The sequence below is a fragment of the Xenopus laevis genome, chromosome 4S, assembly GCF_017654675.1.
Source record: "Xenopus laevis strain J_2021 chromosome 4S, Xenopus_laevis_v10.1, whole genome shotgun sequence".
In the NCBI taxonomy this organism is placed as follows: domain Eukaryota; kingdom Metazoa; phylum Chordata; class Amphibia; order Anura; family Pipidae; genus Xenopus; species Xenopus laevis.
In genome coordinates this window covers 19,073,213-19,087,308 of record NC_054378.1, presented here as the reverse complement: position 1 = coordinate 19,087,308, position 14,096 = coordinate 19,073,213, and the positions used below count along the sequence as shown (strand labels likewise).

Sequence of the window (14,096 nt, the reverse complement as noted above, 5' to 3'; positions counted from 1 at the left end):
CCAATATATACAGCTGTTACCAAGTGAACTTAGAGCTGTTCCTGCTGAATTGTGCTTAGTACGGTGGAATACCTATGCTGCCATCGTTTTATGGGATCTCTCTGTACAGACTATGAGCAAACTTAGGGGCTGTTCCTGCTGAATTGTGCTTAGTACAGAGGAATACCTATGCTGCCATAGTTTTATGGGATCTCTCTGTACAGATTATGAGCAAACTTAGGGGGCTGTTCCTGCTGAATTGTGCTTAGTACAGGGAATACATATGCTGCCATAGTTTATGGGATCTCTCTGTACAGACTAACAACAAAAACTCAGAATAACAGAACATCACCACATTGTTGTTGTTATATTGTCTGTCCTCTTTGACTCCAACATTTCTGACACAACTGTTCCTCCCAGAATGATCTGATTGGCCAGAGCCTGTTTGACTACCTGCACCCTAAAGATATTGCCAAAGTTAAGGAGCAGCTCTCGTCCTCTGACACTGCCCCCCGGGAGAGACTCATCGATGCAAAAAGTAAGTGGGAGTTTGCTGTGGGCATTTAGTGTCAGAGTGTCACATGTGAGTAGGGTTGCCACCTTTTCTGGAAAAAAACACAAGCCTTCCTATATATTTATCTTTTTCCCTATTAAAAAAACCATTTTTACTGGCCGGGCCAGGTGGCAACCCTACGTGTGGGGCATTTAGAGTGAGAGTCATGTGTGGGGCATTTAGAGTGAGAGTCATGTGTGGGGCATTTAGAGTGAGAGTCATGTGTGGGGCATTTCTGCTGTACCAGTGGGGTAAATAAAACAATGTCAACCTCTCATCTCTACCTGTTCTTATTCAGCCGGCCTTCCAGTAAAAACCGATATCACGCCGGGGCCCTCTAGGCTTTGCTCCGGGGCCCGCCGCTCCTTTTTTTGTCGCATGAAATGCAACAGACCTTCAGTGAAAGTAGAAAACAAAGACTTCCCATCTAACTGTTCCAAAAAGAAAGGTAAAGTCTATGTCAAACCTGAAGAACATTAAAGCTGTGTGGCATGGAAGAGGTTAATGTAGTTTGGAGTCGTGACCATAGCGCTGTTAGCCCTCTTCATTTCTCTTGAAGTCGCAAAGTGCAGCAAGTGATTTAAAGAGGAAGACTATGATCGATACGTTTGAATATTTAAAGGGGTCGTTCACCCTCCAACACTTTTTTTTTAGTTCAGTTGGTTTCAGACAGTTCACCAATATTTTACCAATTACTTTCTATTTTTTTTCTATTTTTAAAGCAGGAAGGAGGTCGCTGACCCTGTAAACTGTTCTAAATTGATACATTTAGTTGATACATTTCTTATCTTTGTCCCTGCTGAGCAGAATTTCTGGATTTCATTAAAGGTGGCTGAATTGATACAATAGTTGCTGAAAAATGTATAGACTAAATGTTGCAAAATTGTAACAGTTTAGGGTCTGTGCCTGAATTACTGAGCTGCCAGACTGAGACACCAGAGACGGGAATATTCAACTTTTAAACTTAGATTTTGTAAAAACTAGGGATGCACCAAATCCAGGATTCGGTTTGGGATTCGGCCAGGATTCAGACTTTTTCAGCAGGATTCGGATTCAGCCAAATCCTTCTGCTCAGCCGGACCTGAGTAGGGACAGGGAGGGAATTGCAGGACTTTTTGTCACAAAACAAGGAAGTGAAAAATGTTTTATCCTTCCCCACCCCCTAATTTGCATATGCAAAACAAAGAAGTAAAAATGTTTTACCCTTCCCATTTGGTTTGGTATTCGGCCGAATCTTTTGCAATGGATTCGGGGGTTCGGCCTAGTCCAAAATAGTGGATTCGGTGCATCCCTAGGAAAAATGGTAAAAAGTAAAGCAATTAAAAAAAAAAGTCTTTATTTCTGGGGAACAATCTGAAACGAAGTAAACTAAAAACTAGTTGGAAGGCGAATAACCCCTTTTAAGCAGTGACCCCTGATCTTAACGCCCTGTGTTTTGCCGTGCAGCAGACCGCAAGAGCTTTTGCACTATACACAGCACTGGATATCTCAAAAGCTGGCCGCCGACAAAAATGGGGCTGGACGAAGATAATGAACCAGACAACGAAGGGTGCAATCTCAGCTGCTTGGTTGCGATTGGCCGGTTGCACCCCCACATAGTGCCACAGCCCGCCAATGGGGAGATTCGAGTCAAATCCACAGAATACGTATCGAGGCACGCTGTAGACGGGAAGTTTGTTTTTGTAGATCAGAGGTAAGCGCTGAGATTGGGGAGATAAAATTTACTACAGCCGATAATATTCACAGCACTGCTGCCTGGATATACGCCATCTTTGGCCTTGAGCTTTTGTAGGAGACTTCCATGATCTGATGTTGTATCTTGCCCCTCATTGTCTCTGTTCTGCCTCCACCACAGGGCAACTGCAATCCTCGGGTATTTACCGCAGGAGCTCCTGGGCACCTCTTGCTACGAGTATTTCCATCACGATGATATAGGGCATCTGGCCGAATGCCACAGGCAAGGTAAGGCCGTTAAATATACACACAATCAGGGGGTATAAGTGTACCAAGCCTGAAAGGGGGCCCAGCAGTGCTGAACGTTTTGAAAGAGCCGGGCCCCCCTTGACAGCGCCGAAGCCCCGCCGCCTCCTTCCCGAACAGTCAAAATGCGGAAGTGACGAAAAGCTAAAGTTCAATTCTACTGAAAACCAATTTGTGTTTTTTTTTTATCCGCTGGCCACCAATGTATTATTTTAATACTCTATAGGCCCCTGCCACCAATGTTTTTATAAAAAATATTCTTTGGGGCCCCAATTTTTATTGACGTGTAAGGGGGGCCCTGGCGCCAATTTTTTTTTTAACTTATAGGGGGGCCCTGGTCCACAATAGCTTTTTATAACTTGTGTGGGGGAGGGGTTACCTTTTTTAGCGCTAATGTCTGTGTGGTCGGGATCTGGGGCGGGGCCCTGTGATTTCTAACAGCGGCCCTGCACACAATATGGACAGTGGGCCTGTGTGTTACTGCCTCCCTTTACACATCTAAATTAAAGGTTGTTGATTGAATCTCACCTATTGTTCCACTCCCACCCCAGTCCTACAGACCAGAGAGAAGATAACAACCAATTGTTTTAAGTTCAAAATCAAGGACGGCTCCTTCATCACCCTGAAAAGTCGCTGGTTCAGTTTCATGAACCCGTGGACCAAAGAAGTAGAATATATCGTCTCCACCAACACAGTTGTCTCGTAAGTTACATTTGTTTTTCATTTTTGAATTTATCTGCTACTATGGCACCTGCCTATATCTGTCACTAACAACAACTGTAACAATGTATCATCCATAGCAACAGGCTCTGCCTTCTTATCTGCTGCAGCACAAGTGCCGGCTAATTCCCACTATGGGACCATTTGTTATTTGATCATTTTTTATCTTGTGATTTCAGGGCCAACATTATTGATGCTGCAGACTCTACATTCTCTCATTTGTCAACATCTCCCCCAAACATGAACAGTGTACTACAGTCTGGTGAAGGTATGTACCGTTCTCCTTTACTACTAAACCTACTATAGTCACCATCTCTCCTACTATACCTGCTATCCCACAGTCACACTCCCTTCCCAGAGACTATTATCCCACTGTTACTATAGGCACCATCTCTCCCTACTATACCTGCTATCCCACAGTCACACTCCCTTCCCAGAGACTATTATCCCACTGTTACTATAGGCACCATCTCTCCCTACTATACCTGCTATCCCACAGTCACACTCCCTTCCCAGAGACTATTATCCCACTGTTACTATAGACACCATCTCTCCCTACTATACCTGCTATCCCACAGTCACACTCCCTTCCCAGAGACTATTATCCCACTGTTACTATAGGCACCATCTCTCCCTACTATTCCTGCTATCCCACAGTCACACTCCCTTCCCAGAGACTATTATCCCACTGTTACTATAGGCACCATCTCTCCCTACTATACCTGCTATCCCACAGTCACACTCCCTTCCCAGAGACTATTATCCCACTGTTACTATAGGCACCATCTCTCCCTACTATACCTGCTATCCCACAGTCACACTCCCTTCCCAGAGACTATTATCCCACTGTTACTATAGGCACCATCTCTCCCTACTATACCTGCTATCCCACAGTCACACTCCCTTCCCAGAGACTATTATCCCACTGTTACTATAGACACCATCTCTCCCTACTATACCTGCTATCCCACAGTCACACTCCCTTCCCAGAGACTATTATCCCACTGTTACTATAGGCACCATCTCTCCCTACTATTCCTGCTATCCCACAGTCACACTCCCTTCCCAGAGACTATTATCCCACTGTTACTATAGGCACCATCTCTCCCTACTATACCTGCTATCCCACAGTCACACTCCCTTCCCAGAGACTATTATCCCACTGTTACTATAGGCACCATCTCTCCCTACTATACCTGCTATCCCACAGTCACACTCCCTTCCCAGAGACTATTATCCCACTGTTACTATAGGCACCATCTCTCCCTACTATACCTGCTATCCCACAGTCACACTCCCTTCCCAGAGACTATTATCCACTGTTACTATAGGCACCATCTCTCCCTACTATACCTGCTATCCCACAGTCACACTCCCTTCCCAGAGACTATTATCCCACTGTTACTATAGGCACCATCTCTCCCTACTATACCTGCTATCCCACAGCCACACTCCCTTCCCAGAGACTATTATCCCACTGTTACTATAGGCACCATCTCTCCCTACTATACCTGCTATCCCACAGCCACACTCCCTTCCCAGAGACTATTATCCCACTGTTACTATAGGCACCATCTCTCCCTACTATACCTACTATCCCACAGTCACACTCCCTTCCCAGAGACTATTATCCACTGTTACTATAGACACCATCTCTCCCTACTATAACTGCTATCCCACAGTCACACTCCCTTCCCAGAGACTATTATCCACTGTTACTATAGGCACCATCTCTCCCTACTATACCTGCTATCCCACAGCCACACTCCCTTCCCAGAGACTATTATCCCACTGTTACTATAGGCACCATCTCTCCCTACTATACCTACTATCCCACAGTCACACTCCCTTCCCAGAGACTATTATCCACTGTTACTATAGACACCATCTCTCCCTACTATAACTGCTATCCCACAGTCACACTCCCTTCCCAGAGACTATTATCCACTGTTACTATAGGCACCATCTCTCCCTACTATACCTGCTATCCCACAGCCACACTCCCTTCCCAGAGACTATTATCCCACTGTTACTATAGGCACCATCTCTCCCTACTATACCTACTATCCCACAGTCACACTCCCTTCCCAGAGACTATTATCCACTGTTACTATAGACACCATCTCTCCCTACTATACCTGCTATCCCACAGTCACACTCCCTTCCCAGAGACTATTATCCCACTGCTTCTATAGGCACCATCTCTCCCTATTATACCTGCTATCCCACAGTCACACTCCCTTCCCAGAGACTATTATCCCACTGTTACTATAGGCACCATCTCTTCCTACTATACCTGCTATCCCACAGTCACACTCCCTTCCCAGAGACTATTATCCCACTGTTACTATAGGCACCAGTCTGTACCTCTCTGAATCTTGTAGTTCCCCTCAACACTATTGTTATAGATGATTTTATTGGCTCATCGGTTATCATTGGTCAAGCAGGCGGCACAAAAAGGAACCACCAGGCAGTTCCTGGCATTCCAGGTGGAACAAGTGCTGGCGCTGGCAAGATTGGCAGAATGATTGCAGATGAGATACTGGAATTTCACAGGTAGAAAGGCTGAATCTTGACATTACTGATACAAACGCTCACTGTACCGGCCTCATTTGTAACAAGTTTCCATTCCAACAGGACAAGGGGCTCCTCTCCATCGAGCTGTGGGTCCAGCCCTCTCAATTTCAGCACCCCACCTCCAGATGTGTCTTCTCCAGGAGGCAAAAAGGTATTTTTTTTAGCACTAGTCTAAATATCTAGAAATGCTGTTTTTTATAAACGGAACTTACTGTACCAGCCTGAAGCTGCCCTGTAGCAGTAATGATCCAGTCCTTTGGAGTTGTCCCCCATCTTGTTAGGCATCTGTTGTGTGTCAGCCGCACTGCACATGCTCAGTGGGCTCTGGGCGGCTGTTGGGAAGCTGAAGATTGATGGCAAGTAATTGGGGGTCATTGATCAACACTGGCCAAATTTGACTATGGGCAGTTACCTATAGCAACCAATCAGTGATTAGCTTTTTGTAACCAGCTGCAAGTAGAACAATGAATGCAGCAATCTGATTGGTTGCCATGGGTTACTGCCCATTGGCAAATGTGCCCAGTGAGCCCAATTGTGTCATTGTCAGAAACTGATGTCACATCTGACATAGAAGCTGATGCTACAGGGCTGATTATTAAATTATAACCTGACCCTCCTTTAACATATAGTCAAGTTTAAATTAATTCTAGGAGTCCCCAAACCGTCTGAGAGTTCAAGGTTAACAAACAGGTTGCAACAATCTAATTGTCTATTGGCTAATTTACAAAAATCCTGGTTATTGCTCAATTGTTTAGAGGCACGCTGCTATTTCGGGAGATTAGTCGCCCAGCAACAAATTGACTCTTCTTCGGAGACTAATCTCCCCGAACTGCCTTCCCGCTGGCTAGAATGTAAATCACCGGCGGGATGCACTCGGAACACTTTGTTTTCCGAAGTTGCCTTCTCGAGGAAACTTTGGGCGACTTCGGAAAGCCGAAGCGATCTGAGTGCCATCCCGTCGGTTTAGATTATAGTCAGCGGAAGGCAGTTCGGGAGATTAGTCGCCGAAGAAGAATCAATTTTTGTCGCAGCAGCATGTGTATCTGCCCTTATAGTTCCCACTCCTGAATCTGTCATTTCTGCCAGTGTTTAGTCTAAACAGAACTACGGAGGAAGAAGTCACCAACTGTCATCTAATTTTTATTAACCCCTATAAAACACTTAGCAGCTGCCCTACACTAACGCATTACCCTTATAGTGTACCCGTGTTTTGTGCAGATGTCCAATGGCGGAGGTATTGATCCAGTGTCCACATTAGTGCCTGGAATGGACAGTTCGGGTTTCCCATACTCAGACAGTTCATCAATACCAGGTAAGTGACCATTATGGGGGAGGGGGAAGCACCATTGATTTTGAAGCCTTGCCAGTTTGGAAGGGCACATTTTAAGCATCAATGGTCAGCACTGCAATTAGGGTTGCCACCTTTTCTGAAACATTTTACAGGCTGATGGGGGGCAGGAACAAAAGGGTGGCCCGTGATGCAAAAAGGGGCTGAGACATACACACTGCTGCAAAAAGGGGCGGGGCAACATCACATTATGGCCAAAAGCCTGGAAAAAAAAAAAAGGTAATTTCCGAGCGAATTGGGGGCAGGCCAAGGGCTTTTTTTTTTTTTTCTTAAGGGTATTACCGGCAACTACATTGTAATACCGGCCCCAGCCTTGGCAGTGCAACCTTAACTGCAATACAATCAGGCCACATTTTCAAAAGTTAGATGTATCAGCAACCAGCATGCACTTGGATGGGTTATTGTGATTGGCCAGCCCCAGTGATGAGTGTCCCTGTTTAAAAAAAAAAACAAAAAAACCCTATCAGCCCCCACCCAGCAGCTCTATACACCTGGCTGAACCTGCCTAATTAGTGTAATTGCCCTCGCTCCAGCGCCTACTACTGCCCTCGCTCCAGCGCCTACTACTAACTGGTAACCATGTGAATCCATCATGGAAACCAGTGATGAGTCCTAAACCTTAAGGGAAAAAACAAATAAAGGTTTATGTTTATAGCAGAGACGATAAAGTGCATTTCAGCTGCTCACACAAGTGCAATATAAACCTCCTCTGCACATTCAACATTCCACCTCTTTCCATACAATCCTTTGGATTTTGTATTTGTAATGTTTAAAGGGGTGGTTCACCTTTAAGTTAACTTTCAGTATGTTATAGAATGGCTAATTCTACAACTGCAACTTTTCAATTGGCCTTCATTATTTATTTTTTATAGTTATTTAAATATTTAACATCTTATTCTAGCTTATAGTCTATTCTTATCCCTCTCTACATCATACTAACAGTTGACTTAAAGGTGAACAACCCCTTTAAGACGTACTTACCCTTTAAGGTTCTGATCTTGTGTGTCCCCCTCTGCAGGCGACAGCTCTCACATGGACACGTACATGACGGAAACAGAACACGGGTCCAGTAGCCCCAGTAACGACGAGGCAGCCATGGCGGTCATCATGAGCCTCTTAGAGGCGGACGCGGGTCTGGGTGGCCCTGTGGATTTCAGTGACTTACCTTGGCCTTTGTGATACCGATACAGAAGAACCTGCAGTATCAAAGTGCATTATTGAAGCTTAACTGTTTCGCTACCAAAGGGACCGTCACAACCTTGCTCTGCAGTAAAACATAGGGGCCAGAGGTGGCAGTCACAGGTGGCAGTTGCACTGCTAATTGCTTTTATGGACACAATCATGGAAGCCATATGAGATCACTATTCGCGCTGTATCCCGCCTCATGTCCGTACACAAGCAGACAGTTTAAATGAACGAAGAACTGGGATTATTTTGGGCCCTAAAACTGTCAGACTGCAGCTGTCATTTCCCAGCCTGACTGATTGGACAGCACTGGGCAGGGGGTGCAGTTGCAACTGTTGGCTCTGGCCAAATCAGGCAAAGATCCAGACATTTGGTGACCAGGTCATGTCCGCAGATGTAGATGTGCATAGCGGGCGTGGCCAACCTTGGTCTTTCCTGACACGGATCTACAGTGGGAGGAGCACAGGCTGCCCCACCCATAGCTCCCATTAGCTGTCTCATTTGAAATCATCCATGTTACCCATGTTTAAATAATTGTGCATATATATATATATATATATATATATATATATATATATACATACATACATACATACATACATACATACATACATATATACACATGCAAACTGTCATTTCAACGTTTTTACACGGCAGAGGCGCCCCCGTGTGGCTATTTCTTATACTAATAATTGTACAAAGTTGTTCTATTGTAAGAAACCTTTCTGCTATAAATGGTACAGTGTCATAGTTTTTTAAATAAAGTTGTTCTATAAATCTGGCTTGCTTTTTATTACCCCTGCAGCATGGATTTTACCTTCAATTGTCTATTAAAGGGGAAATAACCCTTCTAACTATGAAATCATCTCAATTTTTTTTCCTATTCAAGAGGCCCCCTATAACATATGATACACTTACCTTGCGCACAGAGGACACTTATGTGTATATTAGGGATGCAGTGAATCCACTATTTGGGATTTGGCCAAATCCTTCATAAAAGATTCGGCCGAATACCGAACAGAATCCTTAATTTACATATGCAAATTAGAGACCGAAAGGGAAAAGGTGGGGGAAAAACGTTTTTTTATTTCCTTGTTTTGTGACAAAGTTGTGATTTCTTTCCCGGCCCAATTTGCATATGCAAATTCAGATTTGGTTCAGGCACAAGGATTCAGCCAAATCCAAATTCTGATGGAAAAGGGCACATCCCGAATTCGGTGCATCCCTAGTATAATTATCTTTCTTAAAATGCACCTACATAAAGTTTAATTGCTTACCTGCTGCAGATGGTCCCTGACTGCCAGCTCTGTAGAGTCTGATTAACCTTCCATTGATGTCATGGTCTATGGAGTCGAGCTCATCCCCATGAACAAGGCTGATGCTGATGAATCACTTCTCATCTCCTCTGTCTCTTTTTGTCCAAGCCAATTCCTGGCAAAAATGGGTGACGTAGTCCAAACTCCTGTTTCTGTCATGTTGCTGCTGGAGTGGCCAGTCCTGGGTCAGCCCTGAGATCATTGGGTCAGGCCGTAGTGTGGGCTGATTCTGCTGAAAGGAGGTTTGGGGATTGAATGTAAGTCCTTCCTGTAAACAGTCCCTCCAGCGGGGAGGCTGAACAGGGAATGTGAGGCCTGTGGGTAAAGAGAGGGTGGCTGAACAGGCAATGCGAGGCCTGTAGGTAAAATGAGGGAGGCTGAGCAGGGAATTTGAGGCCTACAGGTATAGAGTGGTAGGGAGCTGAGCAGGGAATGTGAGGTGTGGGTAAAGAGAGGGAGGCTGAGCAGGGAATTTGAGGCCTACAGGTATAGTTTTTCTTTATTTATTCATTTCGGTAGGTTTCCCTTGTTTCCAAGTTGGGTTGATTTGTCTCTTTGTTAAAAGGCAGAAGGAAGATGTGTTTTTATTGTCACTTCACAAGAAAAGGAGTTTTGCATTTGTCTCTTTAAGACTGGTGTGCTGCTTGTTTTTGTTTTTCTTGTTGCCCAGTTCGTTCTATTCGTTCCCCTGATACAAGACAGATGAGAGGCGCCCATGATCTATGGTTACATCAATAGAAACATTTTTTGGTACAGCCTCTTAAATATTGGTGCATCGTTTTTCGTATTACGTTTTAGTTGTGCTCCAGTATTTTGTAGGGTTTTATTTGCTTTTTTTTTGGTTTATTGCGCCTTGTTTGTAGCACTGTGAGGTGCAATTGTATGCCGTGTGTAGGCCTGGGCCCTTGCTCCTTGGTCTGGCGACATTGTTTCAACCCCTATTTTGGTTCACCCTCCACTGACTGAACCGTCTTTTATCTGCCTAGGAGTCGTCGTCCGGTGGAGCCCCACTCACCAATCTATTCTCTCTGGCTTGAAGGTGTCTTGGTGTGGTCCAGCCCAGGTCCACAAGGTAGTTTTGTTTTGTTCCGGGGTTAGGGTTGCCACCTGGCCGACAAAAATGATGGTTGATCCCAATGTTATAAATAGGGAAAAAAGATAAATATATAGGAAGGCCGGTATTTTTTTTCCAGAAAAGGTGGCAACCCTATCCGGGGTTGCAGTGCTATGTGTTGTTTAGGGTTGCCACCTTTCCTACATTCAAAAACCGGGCAGGGAGCAGTACCTGTGACATTAGAGGTGGGGCCAGTGATGTAAAGGGGCAGGTCAGTGATGTAAAGGGGTGGGCCTGTGACATGAAGGGGCAGGTCTGTGACGTGGCAGCCTGTGATTGGCCGCAACACCCGGGAAAACAGGTAACAGGCTTGTCTGGTTTTCAGACTTCTGAAAACCGGGCAGGTATTTTCGAACTAGACAGCAGGTATAAAAACCCTGAGTGTCTGGTTCAAAACTGGCAACCCTAGTGGTGTTGCGCGTCAGCCTGGGCTTGTGCTTTCTGGCTTGGCGGCTCTCCCGTGACTGGATCGTCCTTATTCTGCCCGGGAATCAATGTTGGGTGTATCCCCACTGACCGATCGATTCTCTCCAGCCTGCGGGCGTCTCTGCATGGTCTGGTCCGGGTCCGTGGGGTTGCTGTGCTTTGTTCCGGGGTTCAGAGCTGCTCGAATTATCTTTGCGCCTTCTATCACTACTGCGTGTGATGCTGTAAGCTAACGCGGCCTGCGGGTGTTGGGGTCTTAAAGGGAATATGTCATGATTTTAATGGTGTTATTTCTCAATTACAGTTTACACTGCACATATTTCACTCTACAATATAAAATGTCATTCCTGAACCAACTGCTTTCTGGCAGGCTGTTATTTCTCCTACTCAATGTAACTGAATGTGTCTCAGTGGGACCTGGATTTTACTATTGAGTGTTGTTCTTAGATCTAACAGGCAGCTGTTGTGTTAGGGAGTGGTTATCCCATGACAATATCCTTGTTGGAGCCTCCGCATCTTTTCCGCCCTCCCCTGACTAGACTGTACTATTGGCTTCCCTGGGGTTGTAGTTGGGTGGTTTAATACTCATCAACCTGTTTCCCCACGTCCTGCGGGTGCCTGGATGGGGGCCGGGGTGGTTGTGTGCTGCTCTCCGGGGATGAAGGGGATGGATGAGCCGGATGCTGGTCAGATCCTTTTCCCCTCACTATCGCTGAGTTAGCAGGTTCATTTTACAGGCTTAGGGGTTTATGGCCGGTGACTTGCGTTCCTGGCTCGGGAGCTCTTCTAAAATGCGGCCATCTTTGGGTTTGGGTTGCTACCTCTGCTGTGTGCTTGTTACTGGGGCAGATTCATCCTGCGGAGTCTTGGCTGCTCCTCAGGCAGATTAGTGAATGGGATGCTGATGCTGAGATCCTCAAACTGGGAGTTGTGCTGCAGGCTGGGATTGATCCACACGGCTCAGCTCTCACAGCAAATACAACCCTATTTAGGGCAATTTGAGCACTTTTAACGCACATGATTTATAAGCAATAAACACTTTCCGTGGGTGAGAAATTCTCCCATAATCTTAGCAGTTTCCATGAAAACGTTCAGTCAATTGAAAAATTGAATGTTTCAGAACCTTAAAGTCATAGTATGTTATAGAATGGCTAATTCTAAGCAGCTTTTTAATTGGCCTTCATTTTTTTCTTTATAGCATTTCTCTGGCTCTTTCCAGCTTTCAAATGGGGGTCACTGACCCCCCTCCCCCATCTGAAACACAAATGCTGTGTAAGGTTACACACATATTGTTATTGCTACTCACCTTTCTATTCAGGCCTCTCCTATTTATATTCCAATCTCTTATTCAAATCAATGCATGGTTGCTAGGGGAATTTGGACCCTGGCAAGCAGATTGCTGAAGTTGGAATGAGCTGCTAAATAAAAATCAAAAGAACTCAAAAAACACAAATAATAAAAAATGAAAACCAATTGCAAATTGTCTCAGAATATTGTTCTCTACATCTACATCATACTAGGGGGTGGACAACCCCTTTCAGAATCTTGTGATTAATCTGCAAATACAGTGCAGTTCCCCTAGATATAAAGGCACTCATACAGCCTCCAGTATAGAAGGCATTGCATAGTTTCCCCCTACAAACCCCAATACCCCTGGGGTCCAAGTAAGGAACACATCTAGTGTTAAAAGCAATTGCTTTAAGCATTAAAATAATTAAATTTTATTGAATGCAAAACATACAATCATTTTCATAAACAAACGATTCTTATTTCTGTAAACCTGTCACAAGATGTAAGGCATTGCTGAACAGAGAGCCTGGTGGAACTATAGAACTTCATAAGAGAGAGGGAGAGAGGGAGAGAGAGAGAGAGAGAGAGAGAGAGAGAGTAAAAAATACACAAAAGCCATGAATATCTTGTAAATTATATCCTTATAAACGTTGTCTAGTGATGTCATTAGTTATAAACGACGAGTAGTGATGTCATTTCTGTCACATGACTCATAATAAATAAAGTAGCCTTTGTTGGAAAATATGTGGATATTAGAAGTAACCTCGGAGTTCCATGACCTGTATATAGTGAATAAAGTACCCCCTCTTGTAAAATATAAGGATATTATAAGTTACCGAGGAGTTTCATGACCATATAAAAACACGAGGCCGAAGGCCGAGTGTTTTTATACAGGTCATGGAACTCCGAGGTAACTTATAATATCCTCATATTTTACAACTGGGGGTACTTTATTAATTATAATACACAAATTTTAGTAAGTCATGTGACAGAAATTACATCACTAGTCACCGTTTATAACTGATGACATCACTACTCACCGTTTATAAGGATATAATTTACAGGATATTCATGGCTTTTGTGTATTATATAGTGAATAAAGTACCCCCTCTTGTAAAATATAATGATATTATAAGTTTATAAGGATATCATTTACAAGATATTCATGGCTTTTTTGTATTTTATATAGATATGCACACACACACACACAAACATACACATATCCACATGCACACGTAAGTCATACAGCCATACAGAGAAAATATTCCAGTGGTTTAAATAAAGCAAATCTGTGCTCAATCAAAATTAATACATTTAAAGGATTGTGAACAGATTTCTAAAGCCAAAAGAAAAGTTTTGGGGGTTTTTTTTGGATAGATTATAATTTTTTGCAAATTAGTATTATACAATAGAACTATAAAACATGACAAACACCAATTGAAAACCATTTAAGTGCCACTATGTATGATGCTTATGAGGCTCTGGGAGGTTTATATGCCCCTGTTGGTTCATGAACAAAAAAAAAAAAAAAAAAAAAAACGTTGGTGAGGGGGGATCAAAGCCCTGCCTAGAGACCATCAGTTTTTTTTTTGTTTTTTGGTTTTTTAC

General features: G+C 44.0%; 1 protein-coding gene across 8 annotated transcripts in view; it reads left to right on the top strand.

The window, feature by feature from the left end:
* Positions 1 to 9,119, top strand: part of arntl.S (aryl hydrocarbon receptor nuclear translocator like S homeolog) — a 32,472-nt gene extending 23,353 nt beyond the window's left edge. For 4 of the 8 annotated variants that reach the window (XM_041591422.1, XM_041591428.1, XM_041591429.1 and 1 more), the window contains exons 9-18: positions 400 to 517; positions 831 to 980; positions 1,979 to 2,225; positions 2,388 to 2,494; positions 3,064 to 3,214; positions 3,412 to 3,500; positions 5,677 to 5,788; positions 5,870 to 5,960; positions 7,028 to 7,121; positions 8,176 to 9,119. In XM_041591422.1, coding sequence (XP_041447356.1) covers positions 400 to 517; positions 831 to 980; positions 1,979 to 2,225; positions 2,388 to 2,494; positions 3,064 to 3,214; positions 3,412 to 3,500; positions 5,677 to 5,788; positions 5,870 to 5,960; positions 7,028 to 7,121; positions 8,176 to 8,336 — 1,320 coding nt within the window. In that variant the 3' untranslated portion in view covers positions 8,337 to 9,119. 8 annotated transcript variants of the gene reach the window in all.
* The last annotated feature ends 4,977 nt before the right edge of the window (positions 9,120 to 14,096 follow it).